At 42.7% G+C, this 20,183-nt stretch overlaps 1 protein-coding gene across 5 annotated transcripts in view; it reads left to right on the forward strand.

Annotated features, from left to right (window-relative positions):
- Window positions 1–20,182, forward strand: part of PDE8A (phosphodiesterase 8A) — a 132,373-nt gene extending 112,191 nt beyond the window's left edge. For 2 of the 5 annotated variants that reach the window (XM_074916711.1, XM_074916715.1), the window contains exons 15-22: window positions 2,804–2,852; window positions 5,265–5,400; window positions 8,109–8,307; window positions 11,041–11,258; window positions 12,102–12,234; window positions 16,750–16,914; window positions 17,819–17,948; window positions 18,713–20,182. In XM_074916711.1, the coding sequence (XP_074772812.1) occupies window positions 2,804–2,852; window positions 5,265–5,400; window positions 8,109–8,307; window positions 11,041–11,258; window positions 12,102–12,234; window positions 16,750–16,914; window positions 17,819–17,948; window positions 18,713–18,819 (1,137 nt within the window). In that variant the 3' untranslated portion in view covers window positions 18,820–20,182. Of the gene's footprint in view, window positions 1–2,803; window positions 2,853–5,264; window positions 5,401–8,108; window positions 8,308–11,040; window positions 11,259–12,101; window positions 12,235–16,467; window positions 16,480–16,749; window positions 16,915–17,818; window positions 17,949–18,712 lie in introns of all 5 variants that reach the window. The other 3 variants (XM_074916714.1, XM_074916713.1, XM_074916716.1) reach the window with 3 other exon arrangements.
- The last annotated feature ends 1 nt before the right edge of the window (window position 20,183 follows it).

The raw sequence follows: 20,183 nt of genomic DNA on the forward strand, positions 1-20,183 counted from the left end.
AATATTTTTCTAGTGAAGGGTCTGTTGAAAACTGAATTTTTTATTCCATTTCATGTTCAGAAGTTATGTACGAGTAGGGGAACAAGTAATAGTTTATTGGCTTTGAACTCAAGCAGAATTCATGATGGGAAGGGCATTTGGAGTTCAAAAATGGATTTTCCAGGTACAATTACACCTGCTATTTCAACTCTTAATAAAACTAATCTTTGATTTTAAATGATAGACAGCATCTGGTGTCCTAAATATTTGTGTCATAGCCAGTGCTGTTGAAGAGTCACTGAGCCAGTTACAGAAATAGTAATCCCTTTCCTTTTAAATCACAAAACCCCAGATTAATTTACTTACAAATGTGAAAATAAAAATGAGATATAACAGTTCATTTAAGTGCAGACATTGTTCAAATATAACATCCCCATTTACTTCTGCTTTATTTGGGTGCATAACATTGTTAGCAAGGTGCATTCGGAATTTTTTTTTTTTTTTTAATAACCGTGTCTTTACATCATGAGCTAAACTTTTGTATTGGGTTTGTGTGGTGAGGTTTTGATAGTGGGGGAGGGACTACCAGGGTGGCTCCTGTGAGAAGCTGCTAGAAGCTTCCCTGGCTCCAAGTCAGACCTGCTTCTGGCCAAGTGTCATGGTTTAGGTCTAGCGAGCAGCTAAGCACCACACAGCTGCTCACTCACTCCTCACCCCTCCCAGTGGGATGGGGAGGGCACTTGAAAAGAAAAAGTAAAACTCGTGGGTTGAGATAAGAACAGTTTAATAACTAAAGTAAAATAAAACCAGTAATAATAATAATAATAAAAATATCATAATGAAAATGAATATAATAAAAAAGATAAATAAATTCCAAGAAAAGACGTGATGTACACTGCAATTGCTCGCCACCAGCTTACTGATGCCTGAGCAGTGATCAGCCCCCCAGCCAGCTCCCCCTAGTTTACACACTGAGCATGATGTCCTATGATATGGAATAGCCCTTTGGCTAGTGCAGGTCAGCTGTCCTGGCCATGCTCCCTCACAGCTTCTTGTTCACCTGCTTGCTGGCAGAGCATGGGAAACTGAAAAATCCTTAGCTTAGGATGAGTGCTAATTAACAGCTAAAACATCAGTGTATTATCAACACTGTTCTCCCACTAAATCCAAAACACAGCACTGTACCAGCTACTCAGAAGAAAATTAACTCTATCCCAGACAAAACTGGAACACCAAGGCCAAGGCAACCAGCGACAGTGGTAGTGCCTCCGGGATAACATATTTAAGAAGTTTTAAAAAAAACCCCTGCAGTGGAGAGAGGAGTGGGATGTGAGAGTAACACCTATGCAGACACCAAGGTCAGTGAAGGAGGGCGGGGAGGTGTGCTGGAGCAGAGACTCCCTGCAGCCCCTGGGGAGGGGGCAGGCTGTGCCCTGCAGCCCGTGGGGGTCCACGGTGGAGCAGATGCCAGCCTGCAGCCCGTGCAGGACCCCACGCTGGAGCAGGTGGATGCCCTCGAGGAAGGCTGGAACTCCGAGGGAAGCCCACGCTGGAGCACTCTGATGCTGGGAGGACTGTGGCCCATGTCAGGGCCCACGCTGGAGCGGTTCATGAAGAGCTGCAGCCCGTGGGAAGGACTCGCATTGGAGAAGTTGGTGGAGGACTGGCTGCTGTGGGAGGGACCCCACGCAGGAGCAGGGAAGAGTGTGAGGAGTCCTCCCCTGAGGAGGAAGGAGCAGCAGAGACAGCGTGTGGTGAACTGATCACAAACCCCATTCCCTGTCCCCCTGCACTGCAGCAGGGGAGGAGGTGGAGGAATCAGGAATAAAGTTAATCCTGGGAAGAAAAAAGTGGGGGGGGAAGGTGTTTTAAGATTTGGTTTCATTTCTCATTATCCTACTCTGATTTGATTCATAAGAAATTTAACTGATATTTTTCTCCAAGTCCGGTCTGTTTTGTGACCATAATTGGTGAGTGATCCCTCCCTGTCCTTGTCTTGACCCATGGGCCTTTTGTTATATTTTGTCCTCCCCATCCCACTGGGGGAAGGAGTGAGTGAGCAGCCACGTGGTGCTTAGTTGCAGCTGGTCCTAAACTACAGCAACATTAATGTCCAGTAACTAACAGCTGTATACATCAAAAGAACAAGCAGGATTTGGGCCACAGCATTTTGAATTATGAGATGAAAAGTAAATATTTAATATATCATTCTGTTAGTTTTAATCCTTCGTCTCAGTTTGCACATCTAGGCATCGTGCCAGAATTAAGCCTAGGAGGCACTGAATTGGAGAATAAACAAGCATGTGTTCTTCTTTGATATAAGGGAAGCGTCAGAGTAATTTGTTGCTCTGCAATCTCAGCAACAAATCACAAGATTCTTAACGCTGCTGAGGCGACCTGATCTGCCAATACCAGAGGGAGGAGAGCAGAAGCATGTCTCCATCCATTCCCTCTCACCACCCACCTGCTTGTTGATGGGAAGTATATGGACATACTATGTCTGGTTTGTGGCACACATCCAGAATGTGTGTGTGTTGTCCAGACAAAGGCAGATGTGAGGCTGTAATTCCAGACGTCCATCTGCACCTGAGAAATCTGAGGTTTTACCTATTGAGTTTGTACTTTATCCCATATCTTGCAGTTTCTCGTCCATTATGAACTATATGTAGAACAGACAAATCTTAACAGTACACACTATGGTACACACTGTTGTGACAGGTTGCAGTCAGGCTTCTCTGAAGTCATTGTGCTACTATTTGGTGTCATCATCTTATAGACCTTTTGTACAATACCCTGCAATTAACTCTCAACTTTCATTGAACAGGATGGTTTACGAAGATTATCAGGGAATGAATACATATTGTCAGCAAAACGTAAGTGTTAATTTGGCAGTTACTGAGATATTCACAGAATCCTCTAGCTTGGAAAAGACTTCGAAGATCATCCAGTCCAACCATGAACCTCACACTGACGGTTCCCAACCCCACCAGATACCTCAGCGCTGGGTCAACTCGACTGTTAAACCCCTCCAGGGATGGGGACTCCCCCCCTGCCCTGGGCAGCCCATTCCAACGCCCAACAGCCCCTTCTGCACAGAAATCCTTCCTCAGAGCCAGTCTAAACCTTCCCTGGCACAACCTGAGGCCATTCCCTCTTGGCCTGTCACTTGTTACTTCATTAAAGAGACTCATCCCCCCTCTCTGCACCCTCCTGGCAGGGAGTTGCAGAGGGCCAGGAGGTCTCCCCTCAGCCTCCTCTTCTCCAGACTGAACCCCCCCAGTTCCCCCAGCCGCTCCCCAGCAGACCTGTGCTCCAGACCCTGCCCCAGCTCCGTTGCCCTTCTCTGGCCACGCTCGAGTCATTCAATGTCCTTTTTGGGGTGAGGGGCCCAAAACTGAACACAGGAATCGAGGGGCGGCCTCACCAGTGCCGAGCCCAGGGCTCAGATCCCTTCCCTGTCCCTGCTGGCCACGCCAGGGCTGACACAAGCCAGGATGCCATTGGCCTTCTTGGCCCCCTGGGCACACTGCTGGCTCCTGTTCAGCCGGCTGTCAATCACCCCCCCAGGTCCCTCTCTGACCGGCAGCTCTCCAGCCACTCCTCCCCAGGTCTGTAGACCTGCTGGGGGTTGTTGTGGCCCAAGGGCAGCCCCCGGCATTTTCCCTCAGTGAAACTCCCCCAGCTGGGCTCAGCCCATGGCTCCAGCCTGTCCAGGTCTCTCTGCAGCCTCCCTACCCTGAGCAGAGCAACACTCCCACCCAACTGGGTGTCATCTGAAACTGACTGAGGGGGCACTCGATCCCCTCGTCTAGAGCATCAATAAAGATGTTAAACAGGAGTGGGCCAAAAACCCAGCCCTGGGGGAAACCACTCATAACCGGCTGCCAACTGGGTTTAACTCCGTTCACACCACTCTTTGGCCCGGCCATCCAGCCAGTTTTTTACCCAGCGAAGCCTGTGCCCATCCGAGCCTCGAGCAGCCAGTTTCACCAGGAGAATGCTGTGGGAAACGGTGTCAAAGGCCTTGCTAAAGTCAAGGCAGACAACATCCACAGCCTTTCCCTCACCCAATAAGCAGGTCACCCTGTCATAGGAAATCAGGTTTGTCAAGCAGGACCTGCCTTTCATAAGCCCACGCGGACTGGGCCTGAGCATCTGGTTGTCCTGCATGTGCTGTGTGATGGCATTCAGGATGAGCTGCTCCATCAGCTTCCCGGGCACTGAAGTCAAGCTGACAGGCTTGTAATTTCCTGGATCATCCTTTCAACCCTTCTCTATGGGTGTCACACTGGCCAATTTCCAATCTGTCGGGACCTCCCCGCTCAGCCAGGACTGCTGGTAAATGATGGAAAGCAGCTTGGTGAGCACCCAGCCAGCTCCTTCAGCACCCTCAGGTGTATCCCATCTGGTCCCACAGACTTGTGTGTGTCAGTGTGATGCAGCAGGTCACTGACTGTCTCCTCCTGGATTGCGGGGGGTTGTTCTCCCAGACTCTGTCTTCTGGCTGTGGAGGCTGGATTCCCTCAGTACAACTGGTCTTGTTATTAAAGACTGAAGCAAAGAAGGCATTAAAGCACCTCAGCCTTTTCCTCATCACTCATTGCCATGTTTCCTCCCATGTCTAGCGGGGGATGGGGGCTCTCCCCCGTTTTTCTTTTGCTGTTGACATACTTATAGAAACATTTCTTCTTGTCCTTGATTGCTGAAGCCAGATTAATTTCTAGCTGGGCTTTAGACCTCCTGATTTCCACCCTGCATAGCCTCACAGCATCCTTGTAATCACTGTGAGTCACTAGTCCCTTCTTCCAAAGGCTGTAAACTCTCCTTTTCTCCCTGAGTGGCAGCCAAAGCTCCCTGTTCAGCCAGGGTGGTCTTCTCTGCCACCAGCTTCTCTTACAGCAGCACCTGGGCACTGCCTGCTCCTGTGCCATTAAGACTTTCTTCTTAAAGAGTGTTCAGCTTTCCTGAACCCCTGTACCCTTCAGGACCATCTCCCAAGGGATTCTGTCAAGCAGGTGCCTAAACAAGACAAAGTCAGCTCTTTGGAAGTCCAAACTTACTAAAACATGTTAAATTTAAGAAACAGGAAATATGATGAAATGTTCTTTTTTATAAGCATTATTTGGGTTTGGTTTATTTTAATATATAAGCATTGTTCTGCAGCACTACTGAGCTTTATAGAAATGAGAGTTGCTAGGTGTTACTCCAGGAAAGAAAACATGTACAGTGAGTAAAGGTGTATCTCAGGGTTATTAACAGTGATCTGCAAATATATTCCTCAACAGAAACTCATCAGGTTGCTGGCAGTTTGATCTCTCCGATCTCCCTCAATGACATACCCCCACAGATAACACAGGCAATGGAAAATGAAGAACACTGGGATTTTGATATCTTTGAACTTGAGGCTGCCACCCATAAAAGGTCAGTAAACTCAAGAGCTCATAAATTGAAGTTGCTGAAAACTGACTTAAATGTCATCCTGTAATCAGCTCTTTAATTTCTCTACCTGTGCTTTTTAAATGGAATTACTTTTATTTCCAAAGTCAAATGTTTGAAACTTTCTCATTGTCATTTCTTGTTGTGTATGAACCCATTAAAAATCTTCTGTTTCATCATACGTTACTTCCTGCAGATTCCCAGTAGATGTAAGTGAAGATTTATATATCTTTGATACGGTATAATAACAAGACATCATCATTTTAAAAGCCTTTTCTGTTCTCAATAATAGAAAAGTTCTACAAATCCAATTGTTGTCTTGTGGGGATTCAAATTCAAATTATGGCCAACTGCACACAGAGTCAACATGCTGGTCTTTATTTGATCAGTTGATACAGATCATGTTTTATTTTCTCTCCATGTAATTGGGTTATTTTTATTCCTAAACAATTCAAATACAGCTTTGCAGCAGAATTCCCATTGCCTTTGTCTGGGATTAGAGGAACATCTTTATTCTAGAATCTTGGCAGACTACATTTTATGTGTAAGATTAACTGAAGAATATTTACTGATAAAAAGTAGGGCATAGCAATTTCCATCACAAGTTTTCAAAAGCAGATCAGCAATTTTGAAAGACTATACTTCATTAATAGCAAGTGCTCCCACTAAGACTGTAAATTGATCTGTTTAAATCCTGGCTTTTATTTTCTGATGCCTATCAAAAAATTCTCCTTTGGGTCTAGTTTCGTGTATCATGCTTCTCTCAGCTTAGAGCTTCTATGAGACACTAATTTGGAGTCTAGATCCTGCAATGAATTGCCTATCTTAAACCCTTGTCAAAATCCCAGATCCGTAAGAGCTTCGGAAGGTATTAAAAAACAATGTCTAAGAAAAATATCAGGTATTTAGTTAACATATATGCACTTCTAGACTGTTTTTTTGAGCCAAAAAGTGGAAAAATACCCGAGTTTTTTATTCTTTAAAGTGGTGTTACTGTAAGTGAAGAAATTTGCACCCAGTTACTTTAGGGGTTTTGTTTTGCTTTGCTACATTTCCATTTCGAATGAAGTGCTATAGATACAGTAATTAAAAAGTCAAAATGTAGTCAGGGCATGTGATTTAAAACATTTAATACGCACATTGCAGTAACTTAAAAATTAATTATCCCAACCAACATGCATGAGATCACCAGATAGCCAGCATGCATGAGATCACCACATAGGTTTCTCTGTTCTTACTGATTTGGAGAGACCACAGAGGGACAAAGGAAGTACTTTGTTGCCTGTCCTCTTATTAAAGATACTATAATTATGATTGCTTCCTGCTGTGTTTAAATAAAGGCAATTCATTTATGAAGAGAATTAAAGTGATCTTCAATGAATCACAAGTAGGAATATGTTATTAGTCCAAGCAGACATATGGTAGTAAAGCCAAGACTTATTCATTAAATCTGAGCTTTAGTGCATTAGAGTTCACTGACACAGAAACCTGGTGAGACCTTTGTCTGACAGTGCTGTGTGAGGGGGATTAAGGGGGATTTAACTTTAGTATATTATGATACTAGTATATGACAAAGTATTGTTGAGTGTTTTGAGTGGTTTTGCCAAAAGATGTACATCCAACTCTAAATGACCTCATCAACTCTAAACGACCTCACCTCACCTGTCAGGTGCAGCTAAAAATCAGAGTGCTTGATGCATCTGGAATCAAGCAACAAAGTGAGATGAAAAAATAAGGGTTTAAGATCTATTTTTAAGAATCCACATTTGAAAATATGTACCACTATACCTGTTCTTTTTAGGCAAAAAATGTATTGGACAAGAAAACAGCGATATTCACTGGGTTTGATAAAAAAGCCAGTGGACTACAACTTGATTTATTTTTTTTTTTCATTTGCTCTATTAAATATATTGCACTTTCACAGTTTTCAGATTAGAAATATTCTGCACTGCTATTCTGATCTTCATTCATCTGCCAGTCATCTAGGTTTAAATTGTGCAGTTGGCCTGGGAGAAGCAAGAGTACTGGAATATAGTGATGTTGGCTATTTTTGGAGACACATCTCCGACTGGGTTAGCCTGAAGGTTCATCTGGCCCTTACACTCTTCTAGAAATTGCATTGTTCTGGCCTGGTTATTTGCTTCCATACTTCCATCTCTCATCCTCTATTGTGTGCAGAGTCAGTGAGCAATGGAAGCCTGCAAGGGTGGGCATAAAAGTAACGGACTAGATCTGCAGTGCAGAAAAAAGTGTGATTTCAGCATTTTATAGTAAAGATACACTTCATCTAACTGTAAATAAGCCAGTTTAGGAACCTGTGGCAACAGCAAGGTTAGCTCCCTCCTCTCATGGGCAGAGTTTAGTACTTGCTGATTTATTTCATTTTGACTGCAGTCTACGTTTACCCAACATAGACCCCCCAAGCCCCAAAGTACTGTTACGTGTAGTACAGCAGCAATATCGAGTCTTTTTAATATTCCTGGAAGTGTCAGGAACTGGCATGATTTTGAGCATACGTGTGATCAGTAGGCAGAACATTTCTACAGGTCTGGATTGTAATTCTGCAGCAAGTCCTTATACCTAATCTGACATGTCATTGGTTAAAAATGCTGTATAGGTTCATACTATTCATGCTATGTAATATTCTTTCAACGTCATTTGTTTTAAAACTTTGTGTCTATTTTTCTCCACAGGCCTTTGGTTTATTTGGGTCTCAAAATATTTGCTCGCTTTGGAATCTGTGAATTCTTAAACTGTTCAGAATCAACTCTGAGGTCGTGGTTACAAGTTATTGAAGCTAACTACCATTCCTCCAACTCCTACCATAATTCTACTCATTCAGCAGATGTACTACATGCCACTGCTTATTTCTTGTCTAAAGAAAGAGTAAAGGTGAGTCCACATTTATAAGAAACAGTGTAAGTGGGAAGTACAGTTGCGTTCAAAGGAAAAAAAGATGCCAGGAGCCAAATGTCTACCTAGTGCCAACCAGTTTGGTAACTGAAGTCAAAGAACTGGGCTGATTTACATGAGTTCTAGGATCTCCCTTACAGTATATGTGGAAGGATGGATACAAATATTAATGAGAATTGAGCTATTCTTGATGGGAGAATAAGAAAATGTCCTTTTAAACCAAAACTTTTTCATATAGTTAAACTTTCTCAGATAGGTAAACTAATGACACAATTATTTTCTGTGATGATAGATACCAAATACAGATTTAATGTAATAAATCACCATTTCTTATGCCTTGTGATGGTCATTTTGCAGAAGACTTCCAGGACAATACCAGCTGTAAAATAGGTTTAGTGCTTCCAAAGCCACTGGAGAGAGAAGGTGTCCTGAGGCTAAAAGAGACTGCATTGGAGGAGAATATTGGAAAAGATTACTTGTTGAAGTTCCTTTTACCATAACACCCACTGGTGTATTAGAGCCACTGACAACCAGAATAAATCAGAACAACCTTTGTTCTCACATGCCTAGAGGGCAGACTGGAGAAGGGGAATTAAAACAGTGCTTGCATGTGTGTGCAGCGGAGTGGCACTACATATTCCTGAGTTGCATTTTTGGATAGAAATTCCTACCCTGACTTGGGCTGCCTAAGGATAAGTGCACCTGGCTGAGATATTTGTGACTGTAAACAAGCTTCTGACAGCTCATTAAAACTGTAGTAAGTCCCTTAACCTGGAGCTGCAGCTCGTTATTGTGCTCTCCAGAGGCTGACTTACAAATACTATGTGCCAGGTGGGAATAGAACTTCACTGGATATTTTCAGCCCCTGATTTGCGAGAGGTTTAGCTGGTCTTCCCAAGAATATCTATGAAAAACAGACAAGATCTGGACTCATTTCAATGCCACAGAGGCATGGCCGCCTACTTTTCCAGAATGTTATTTCCATTCCTCTGTAGGCATAGGAAGAGAAAAAAACGTTGCAGCAGCAGAAGTAGCAGAATCAAAGTTCAAAATTCTCTCTTCAGAGTTACAGCCCAGCTGCTTTTGTGTTGTCCAGAGTTCAACTTAACCTAAATACAGAACACCAGATTCTGCCACTCAAATTCACACTGAGAACATTTTTTTCAGTAAATTGAACTTGGTTCCTGCTGGGAAAATTTTCTGGCTCCCTAATTGAAGCAGTATTCTCAGAATCTTCTATTTCTGCTTCTGTGCCACTGGAGTTAAGATGACAAGGTTAGAATCCTTGACCTGAAGTTGGGGATAAAGGTGCTGTAAATCCCTGCGAAGTTTGTTACGGCAGACTCGGGAAATAAGTGTCAGATACACTGCTGTGGTCCTACAGATCAAGTATTCTCCAGTTTCTGGCCACTTCCCATCTGCACAGGTCTTTCTCAGCCAGACTATGCACTGGTTAGTGTGTCCCTCTGAGGAGAGCCTGTTCTAAAAATCTTTCATACCACAAAAATAGAATCCCATGAGCAGCAGCTGAAAGAAAGAAGGAAGAAGCTAACACATGGCAGATAGCATTTCAGACAATGCTAACTGTGAACCTACAGTAGCCTTTTCTTGTTCTCCACAAGGCCCTCTTGACAGTCCTCAATGAATAATATCCTAGCTCCATCAGTCAAGTCACTGCATTAATTTCAGGAGGTGTAAAGTAGGGTAGGGATTGTCTTTTCACCTGCCAAGTCTAACCATTCTGAATGGTACTGGCAAAGCCAGTAGAGAATTTGGACCTTAAATTCAAGCTAATTGGAATGGAAATTATCTGCCCCGCTCCCAGATTCAACTAGGAACATTTCTGCCTTGCGTTTCATTAAAATTTTTAACAAATGTTTTGTATCGGTGATCCTTCACAAAAAGCCAGCATAAACACAGCATAAGGTCAAGTTTCCAAATGTATACAATGCATTTCTGAGATTCTTGGTTCTTTTTCTCCTTTCTGCTATTAATACAGTATTAAAACTTAAGTATAAAACCTTAAAAAGTCAAATAGTTTTGTATTTCATTATAGGGTAGATATAATTAGACATAAAGCAATGACCAATGGAAGTAGACATGAAGCATGGAGTGCAGCACTAAGAGAATCAGAATCTGATACAGTACAGTGTGTCATGTAATTTTTCCATGGAGGTAAACTATCGAGTATTCTTCATAGAATTCCTATTAGCTGTAGCCCCAGGACAGTGTTATTATAGCACTGGATATATGGGAAACATTCCTTACAAATTGTAAACCTAACCAGCACGTAAGTGGAATGTGATTAGGACACATTAAGCTTCCAAAAGAAATGAAGGGGTCTGGTGGAAAGAGAATGATTTTTAGCAGTAATGGTCTTTTTTCCAAGCCAAATACCCTAGGTCCAAGTGAAGGTGGTTTCTGTGTTATTAGAAAACACAAACTAATTTATTACTTTGCATTTATTTAATCTGATGTGCTTTGTCAAAGGTGTGGCTAAGGCAAAATTCAAGAGGCACAAAATGGCCAAAAAAGTCATGCAGTGTTCCGTGAAGTTTATAATGAATTTTCCATTGCTCTGTCTAGAACATCTGACCCTTACTGATCTGCAGAGTTCTGGCTTTTGTTCCTCAGCAACTTGGCTTAATCTTATGGACAGAGTAGGGTTTCTAATGAGTCTGCCAGGAAAACTAAGCATCCTTCTATTTTCAGCAAACTTTGGATCCGATTGATGAGGTTGCCGCACTCATTGCTGCCACAGTCCATGACGTGGATCACCCAGGAAGAACAAATTCTTTCCTGTGCAATGCTGGCAGTGAGCTAGCAATTCTCTACAATGACACCGCAGTGCTGGAGAGCCATCATGCTGCCCTGGCTTTCCAGCTCACCACCCGGGATGACAAATGCAATATATTTAAGAACATGGAGAGGTAAGCTTAATAAAACTCAGGGTCCCTGTCTGCCCACTAACATCTCCCACTTTCTTCTGTGTAACATGATAATGCAAACGAGCATCCTAGAGGAGGGCAGTACCCTGTGGATAACTGTCTGTAGCCCTTGTGGGAGTTTGCTTCTAGAACAGTAGAATGCTTCTGTCTGTCCTGCACAGATATAGGAGTAATCCCATGGTTTCAGTTCCTCCTGTGGATAAAAAGGCAGATCCTGTATAAGGGTAAAATACTGTACTACTGAAATCCTAATGTTTGCAAGTCTAGAAGACTCATTTTGCAACACCGGTTGTAAAAGAGAAGCTATGGCTGAGTGGGTAGATGTTTGCTGGGTAGAACAAGGATAGAAAGAGTCCCAGAGCATCAACCAAAAATGAAATGCCTTGTTGCAATGGGAATGACAGTGAAGGACCTGTTGTTCTTCCAGCCCTAGAAGGGCATTTAGGGTGAGGATGTGACCATTGTCTTGGCCCTCTCAGGATACAGCAGAAAAGTATTGCTGAAAATGTGGCTGGAACATGAGCTGCTGCTGAGTGACTGTGCTAAAAGTCCTGGGAACACACTGGTGTGGCATGTCCTGGTGGCCCTCCTGAGCAGCTGGTGCCTCTGCTTCTCCTAGAGATCCAGTCATGTGTCTTACGTCTCTGCACACCAGAGGGTACTGCATCCAGCATAGATGCAGCTGCCCAAACCTTTATCATTGTTCTTTCTTTCTCCAGCACCTTTCTTCAATAAAATGGTCTGTAGCATTTTTGTTAGACTTGTTTTAGCAAGCAGCCCTTTGTGAACCAGCCAGCATTCTTAATGGTTTCCTTCTTTAAACAGGAATGAATATCGAACCCTTCGCCAAGCCATTATTGACATGGTCTTAGCAACAGAAATGACAAAGCACTTTGAGCATGTCAACAAGTTTGTCAACAGCATTAATAAACCCTTGGCAGCGCTAGAAGAAAATGGGGTAAGCAACACTGCAAGTTCTTCTTAAAATGACTAGGCAGGGACAGGGAACCCTTGGCACTAGGAAATCCCCACATGGGTATTCTGAGAAAGTTTGTCAGAAACATGGAGAGAGACTAAAAATGTGTCTTTCACCTCTGGGTTTGAATGCCCTTCTGCTTAACATGGTCATCACACATTCTGAGGGTGAGTAGGACTCACTTGGATCCTATTAATATTGCAGAGCTGTGGTGTTGTACTTGGGAACAGAACCTTTGGCTGTGTAATTTCCTGTTAAAAATACCATTTTGATGAACACAGTCACTCCCACGGAGAGAGTGCTAGTGGCAAGACTTGGTATTGCTGTTGGCCATTTCTGAAAAGGAGCCAAGATTTGCCTCAGAACAGGAGCTGAATTACTCCCTCACTCCCAGTGGGAACGGCTGTGGTGCAGCATAAGGGCAGGTATAGTGACTGCCATGTGGCACATTCTCTGGAAATGAGGGCTCTCAGCCTGGCAGCATTCACCGGTTTTCTCTCTTCTTAAAAAAAATCAATCAAATCAGAGTAGGGTATTGAGAAATAAAACCAAATCTTAAAACACCTTCCCCCCCCACTTTTTTCTTCCCAGGATTAACTTTATTCCTGATTCCTCCACCTCCTCCCCTGCTGCAGTGCAGGGGGACAGGGAATGGGGTTTGTGATCAGTTCACCACACGCTGTCTCTGCTGCTCCTTCCTCCTCAGGGGAGGACTCCTCACACTCTTCCCTGCTCCTGCGTGGGGTCCCTCCCACAGCAGCCAGTCCTCCACCAACTTCTCCAATGCGAGTCCTTCCCACGGGCTGCAGCTCTTCATGAACCGCTCCAGCGTGGGCCCTGACATGGGCCACAGTCCTCCCAGCATCAGAGTGCTCCAGCGTGGGCTTCCCTCGGAGTTCCAGCCTTCCTCGAGGGCATCCACCTGCTCCAGCGTGGGGTCCTGCACGGGCTGCAGGCTGGCATCTGCTCCACCGTGGACCCCCACGGGCTGCAGGGCACAGCCTGCCCCCTCCCCAGGGGCTGCAGGGAGTCTCTGCTCCAGCACACCTCCCTGCCCTCCTTCACTGACCTTGGTGTCTGCATAGGTGTTACTCTCACATCCCACTCCTCTCTCCACTGCAGGGTTTTTTTTTAAAACTTCTTAAATATGTTATCCCGGAGGCACTACCACTGTCGCTGGTTGCCTTGGCCTTGGCCAGTTGTGCGTCCGACTTGGAGCCAGGGAAGCTTCTAGCAGCTTCTCACAGGAGCCACCCCAGTAGCCCCTCCCTTGCTACCAAAACCTTGCCACATAAACCCAATACAGTATCATATAGACATAATCAATAGCCATCTGGAACCCCATGGACACAATGAAATTGCCTGTTAAGAACTCATTCTGAAAAACCACACCAGTTTCAATAACAGCTTCAACCAGCAGTTTTGTTGCCAGTAAGAGCAGCGTATAATTTTGTTGGAATGTTTTTTTGCAGAGAGAAGATTTTCAGAAATGGTTATAATAAAGTTTGCATCGGTGGCAACATCCTGTAGGAGCTGTAATAATTTTCTATGTTTTCTTACCATGTTTTTTAGAAAGCCACATTTATGACTGTTGTGTGTAATGGGGGAGTGAAGTCTTTTTATTATCTGGAGGTGGGAGAGGAACAGGTCTTGTGCCTTCGCCCATCAGAAGCAGACTGGAGCTTAACTGGAGGAGAGTACCTTTGTCCACAGGAGTATGTGCTAGAATTATCTTTGTTCTTGGCACCCAGTGATGCTAATGAGAACTATGTGAATGTAAAGCAAAAGTCCCAGTAGGATACTGATTTTACTGATTAAACTAGGCGAAAGGCTGTTAAGTCCTCAGCTGGACAGCCTCTCTGGGTGGGTGTATCAGCATTTATTGTAGGAGGGGAAGAGAGATGGAGAAGAACAAGGGACCTGCTGCTGCTGGGTGCAGTAGGTAACTCTCCAGGGCACCTGGTCCTGCTGGTGGGCTCTGTACTGGCCTGCCTGGCTGCACAGAGCCCCTCCTCCCAGCCCCAAGAACTGGGATGCAGCTGGGTTTTGAGCAGCAGCATCCATCCAAAGAGCCAAACTCCTCTTCTTGCCTGTTACAGAGAGCTGAATAGCTGTTGCTGCTGAAGAACAGGGCTTAGACTTGTACAGTCAAAGAGTAAAAACAAATACAGTGACATATAGAAATCAAACAAAAGTTCAATTCTGCTCTTGAGCCCCAGGGGCTGCAGGGAGGTAATCTGCCCCACAAGGCATTTGCAATTCACAACAAATTCTGCCCAAGGATGGGAAGAAAGACAAAGGCTATATAATTTTTATTGAAAACAAGAAGCAAAATATTTTCCTTCTTTTGGTTGGGAGTTTCTCAGTTCAGCAGGTTCCTATTAAAAGGCCTGTAATGTGTGAGTGGGTAAACCAAATCATTTGCTGTGCTTGTTACTAGCAGAACAACACTGGCAGATCCTCTTTCAAGTCTGGTTGTATATCTGGTTGCAGCGGCAGTGTGTGTTTCCTGGCCTGGTTTCCAGTCATGGTGGTGACTCAGTGTAGTGTTTGCAGGCTGAGCTGCCAACCGAGTGTTCCAAATGGGACAGTTCCACTTTTTTTTTTTTAATTTATTATTTTTATACATATTTGTTCAAAGAGCCACGCTGAGAAACTGCTTTGTTTGTTTCCTTTCTTCTTTTGTTTCATAAACTGAAAAAAATCCTTTCCAGCTCCAGCATCCTTTATCCTCCCATTTCCCTTCATGATGTCACCTAAGCCTATGACAGGAAGCCAACATCTGACATGCAGAGACACCTCTGCACTCTGAGCAGGATGCTGGGACTAAGCACAGTTAGCACATTTTATTCCCAAGACATCCGCATCCAGCAAGTAGAACTGTGCCCTTGGTTTCAAGAGATCATAGAAGCGAACATCCTTTCTTGATTCCTGGTGGTTTGCCTACTAGGATATTCTCTACTATCCTAAACTGAATGATGTCTAATAATTTTCCGTGCTTAATTCCCATGCTTGTGTTTCTGGAGCTTCCATCACTCTATTTTGACTTTCTCTTACATAATTTTGCCATGCATTTGGAGGTGTATGTACCTCACTTTGTTGCCTCTGTATCTTCCCTTCTATATGTCTAAAAATGAGGGAAAATAATTGGTCTGGGAGTCTCTTTTTGGTGACAACTGTGGAGCTGGTGTTTCTGAGCGAATATACTACCAAATAATCTTTTTTTTATTATTATCAGCTTCTTCCTTTAGGAAGAACATTTCTTCCCCACAAGAACTTTCTTCTGAAAAATAGGTCCTAATAAACAGAATGTTTCTGCTGCTTTGTGTATCCCTCTTCTTACAAAATACTGCAGGAACTGGTGGCACATTATTATTATTATTATTGTTGTTGTTGTTATCATTATCGTTATTGTTATTATTTATTATCACTATTATCATTATCATTACTGTTACTTCTCCACTGCTCTGACTATAGATCAAGACCTTGTTAGGTGCTGGAGAAGTCTAGTGCATAGTCCTTGCTTCAAAGGGGTTTTATTCTGAGTAGATGGTGGTGTAAATTTCTGTACCTTCCCATCCCTGAGGAGTCAAGTAACAGTGTTGTACTTACAGATAATTTTTTAAGATATTTTAATCTCTGTCCTTTGGAAACTTCATCAGAGCTCCACAGAAAATAGTTTCTAATCTGGATCATTGGAGCCTTTACTCATATTAGCTGTATACTGGCTCCAAATATAGAGTACCATTGACGCGCTTATATGTGCTGCCTGGGAACCAAATATAAGCTGTGTGTGGGCTGAAAACTTTCCTAGACTTACAGAGGAAAGATGAGGCTGTTTGGAAGCATGTTTCTAATATATTGCTTTAATACTGATAAATTCTCAGAAAGCAAAATTCCCAGTCGTGTCAGAGAGTGATGGGCTAGCGTGGGTCCAGTGGAAGGGAATGAGGAGCGTGCCTGGGAGGCAATGTGGGATCTGAGTCTCCTAATAGTAGCAGTGCTGTCAGAATGATTGATGCTCATGCTGATGAGGTTTGCATGTTGAGGATGACCGTGTATCTCAGGTCAGTCCTTTTTCTAAAACCACCTATTCCACTCTCAATGTGCAAGTCCATTAATCCTTGGATTTCAGCAGAGAATTACATTTTTGTGCCTACACAGTGCTCATCACTATGTGTGTAGTGAGGAATGGATCCTCTCCACACTTCTAAGGAGGCAGATAAGGTATAGGGGGATTAGATGACTTGCCCAAAGGTGCCCAAGAAATCTGTCACAAAGACAGTGACTGAATCCAGAAACTGAGTTCAGTGTTAGTTCAGAGCTGTGGCTAACATTCATAATCCCCCTATAAATTCAGTTGAACATCAAATATGGTAGCCAGCAGCGGGACTGATCCCTGTGGGATCTGCGGAAAGCATTCCCAAGGCACAAAGTTTTTAAGTAAGTGCACAGAGAGCTTGCTAATGGATTGTTTTTAATTCTTAAATGTTACAGAATAATGGTGATGGAGAGTCAATCAAAACTGTTCTCACGTCCCCTGAAAACCGTATCCTTATCAAACGCATGTTGATAAAGTGTGCTGACATTTCCAATCCGTGCAGACCCATAGAACAGTGCATAGAGTGGGCCGGACGCATCTCAGAGGAGTACTTTGCACAGGTAAGGCAGCTAAAATGGGCTGCTGAAATTCCAGGTGAGCATCTGTGTAGAAGGGGAGAGAAGGGTGCATATGCTGCCAGTATTGCAGGACACCTAAGGCTGCATTACGTAATGTGAAAAATGACAACTTTTTAAATCTTAAATGATGGGGTATTACACATGCCAATACAACACTAGATGCCTTCAGACAGACAAAAGTTAACTTCTGCAGTGCAGTTTTTGAAAAATCTAAGCTTTCAGGTTGTTCAATTTGGAGCTGGGCCTTTTTGAGTTTTGGCTGCAAATGCATTCCCATCACAAGAGGCAGAGGAATGTCTGTGCCTCGAGAACAGATCATCAGGTCCTTGTGTTAGCATGGGAACAGCAGTCGCTCCAAGAAATGCTGTAAGACCTTAGCACACGGTGCTGAAGAAAGGTTTGGGGTAGATGGGGAAAAGGAGAGGGCAAAGTCATTATTACAAATGACAGACCAAATACTGCAACTGGGATTTGGTACCTCAAGGGGAGCGGGGGAGAGGATTAAAAAAGGGTTTTTGCCATCTCTGAGTCGTACAGATTGCTGCTTCCATCAGAGATTGAAAATGGTTGAGCATCCTTTAGCTCCCAAGCAGTCATAACTTAATCAGTAGTGTGTGAAGTTACTCAGGGTCAGCTCTGTGTGTAGATGCAGAAGGTGAATGTATCACCTTGTGGGAAACACTGGAAGGCACTATTTGTCTGCTGATTCGCTGAGACATAGACGACTAGGTGCTCGAGAGTAAGTTGCTGCTGCTTCAGATTTTTTCAGGTTCCTCTGTTTATTTAGCAGTTGCATGCTGTAGTCAGTGCCAAACAATCTGCTGCTAAACGAAGCCCATTAACAGAATGTGTCTTAGATGAATAATCACAAGAGTGTTTTTTGCAGACTGATGAAGAAAAGAGGCAAGGTTTACCTGTTGTGATGCCAGTTTTTGACAGAAATACATGCAGCATCCCCAAATCCCAAATATCATTCATTGATTACTTCATTACTGATATGTTTGATGCCTGGGATGGTAAGCAAAACTCTGCTACATTTCCTGATGATAACTATTTTGTGAACATTTAAAATTACTGTGATATAAAATTGCTTTCTCATGGCTCCTAAAGAAAGGGGGAGAAAAGGGAAGATTTCTGCAGGTCAAGTAAGCTTGATAACTTCATTACTGCTTAGAAGTATTTTGATACTGCTACAAGCCATTCTCGTGGCTTCTCTTTAATACATTAGATCCAGGCAGTGTTTAGCTTTCTTTGTTTTAAACTTGCTTCTCTGTAAATGGAGAACAGAACATGTTCTCCTTGATAGCATTTTGAGCACAGTCATTTTGTCTACGTTAATATCAGCTATTCTTCAAGACAAATTTCTACAGTCTGGAAACTGCTTGGGGGAGCAGCTATTTCCTTCCAAGTGCTGCCTCCGTGGTAAAAGTGGTCAGAAATGTGACTCTCCTGAATGCCAGATCATGACATGTGACTGAGATTTGATGAAGTAGAATAATTACAAGCATAATTAGCTATGCCCCTCCTGGAAAACTGGGTCCTTTTGCTGGGAGTTGCAATACCAGTATTAAGTAGACTTACAGAACTGTTCTCAGTGGCCTGAGTGATCCATGAGTGATGAGAGCTGTGCAGCCAAAACCGTTTCAAGTATCAGTATGACAGATCTAAGCTTTCCTACTTCACACGGTTGCCCAGACATTTGAAATGATATTTAAGCGGACAGAATCATGTGACTGTTTCAATTCTGCAAACTAAATACACTCTACCCTTTCTTCCCTAGCATTTGCAGACCTGCCAAATTTGATGCAGCATCTGGATAATAACTTTAAATACTGGAAAGGACTAGATGAAAGGAAGCTGCGGAGCCTTCGACCACCACCAGAATAGCAATTAGACCATGGTGTGTAATTTTCTAACCAGATGCATATTTGTTCAAGCTCACTTTTATTCATGTGATTTGAGATTTGTTTTGGTCTCTTCAGTGTTACAGTAAGGCTTAGCCCATGCACTTGGGGAGCTTTGAAATTCAAGAGAACATGAGGTCAGCAGTTGACTTCCACAAACTACCACGTGTGGACTCCAATGAAATAAACCTACCAAGTGGAATTACACTGGATTGCTGGCAGTACTTGTACTGAAGAGGGTTTATTAGTGAACATATTTTTTGTGATATCTCCATACCAGTATGTGAAGCTGGAAGACCTTGAAGAATCCTCATAAAAAGGACATTCACTAGAAGATTTTGCTTAATCCTCAATCCTGCAAGTGAAAAAGAAGTATCTATTAATAGAGACTCATAGCTTTTATGAGAAAGCTACATGCTTTTTATAAGCACTTAAGACAGTTACATAGAACAATCAGACATTCAAAATGCAACTCTCTAAGAAGGAATTTTTGATCTATGAAAAATAGATGTACTCTATTTTTTCACATCACAGAAGGTGCAATCATTCACTTCTGAGCACTACTGAAAGTGAGTTCTCTAAGAAATTTAGTAGCAAATGTAAAAAATAACACAAGAATTTTTGAGGTTGATCGTTAGCATCTATGATTAAAATGATACGTTTTATTTATTTTGTTAGATGTTCAATATTTTCTATGAATTTATAAATACTTAAAAGCCAAAGCCAACTTTAGATGCATTACAAATTTACATGATTCATACTCATTAATATACATTTAATTGATGTACAGACCTTTTATTTTCATAATGCAAATACAAGATACTATACAATGATACATTTTTATTGCACTGTAAGGATAGATGTGTATGTTTAAATATTGTCTGATTTATGTTAATTAAAATAAGTTTTATTGAAAAGGTCTCACTTGAGAATAGTAGAATAAACAAGAAATGTATCCTGTCTGAGCACCAGAACTGCAGTAGTTCTCCCACAAACCAGTGATGATGACCTGATCTTCCCTTGGCTACAAAAAAATAATAATATGTTGGAACTTTTTGTTTTCTCCCATGAAACTTTATGACTGAATTCCCTGTCAAAGTCTGCCTTATTTTATATAGTATTTCTACAAAGCATTCCACAGCATATATGAAGAGGTAATACTAAACAGCTAACGAATTTCAACATTTTATAGCCTATGTATTTTCCTCTGCCATGAAAGAAACAGAACATAAAACCACCAACAAAAACCTTTAACTCAAGAAGTTTGTAAAGGCTCTGTACCATCACAATTTGAATGAAACATTCATAGCAAACACCAGAAAATAATAAAATGTATATTTTAAGAAG

The sequence above is a fragment of the Athene noctua genome, chromosome 13, assembly GCF_965140245.1.
Source record: "Athene noctua chromosome 13, bAthNoc1.hap1.1, whole genome shotgun sequence".
Lineage (NCBI taxonomy): Eukaryota > Metazoa > Chordata > Aves > Strigiformes > Strigidae > Athene > Athene noctua.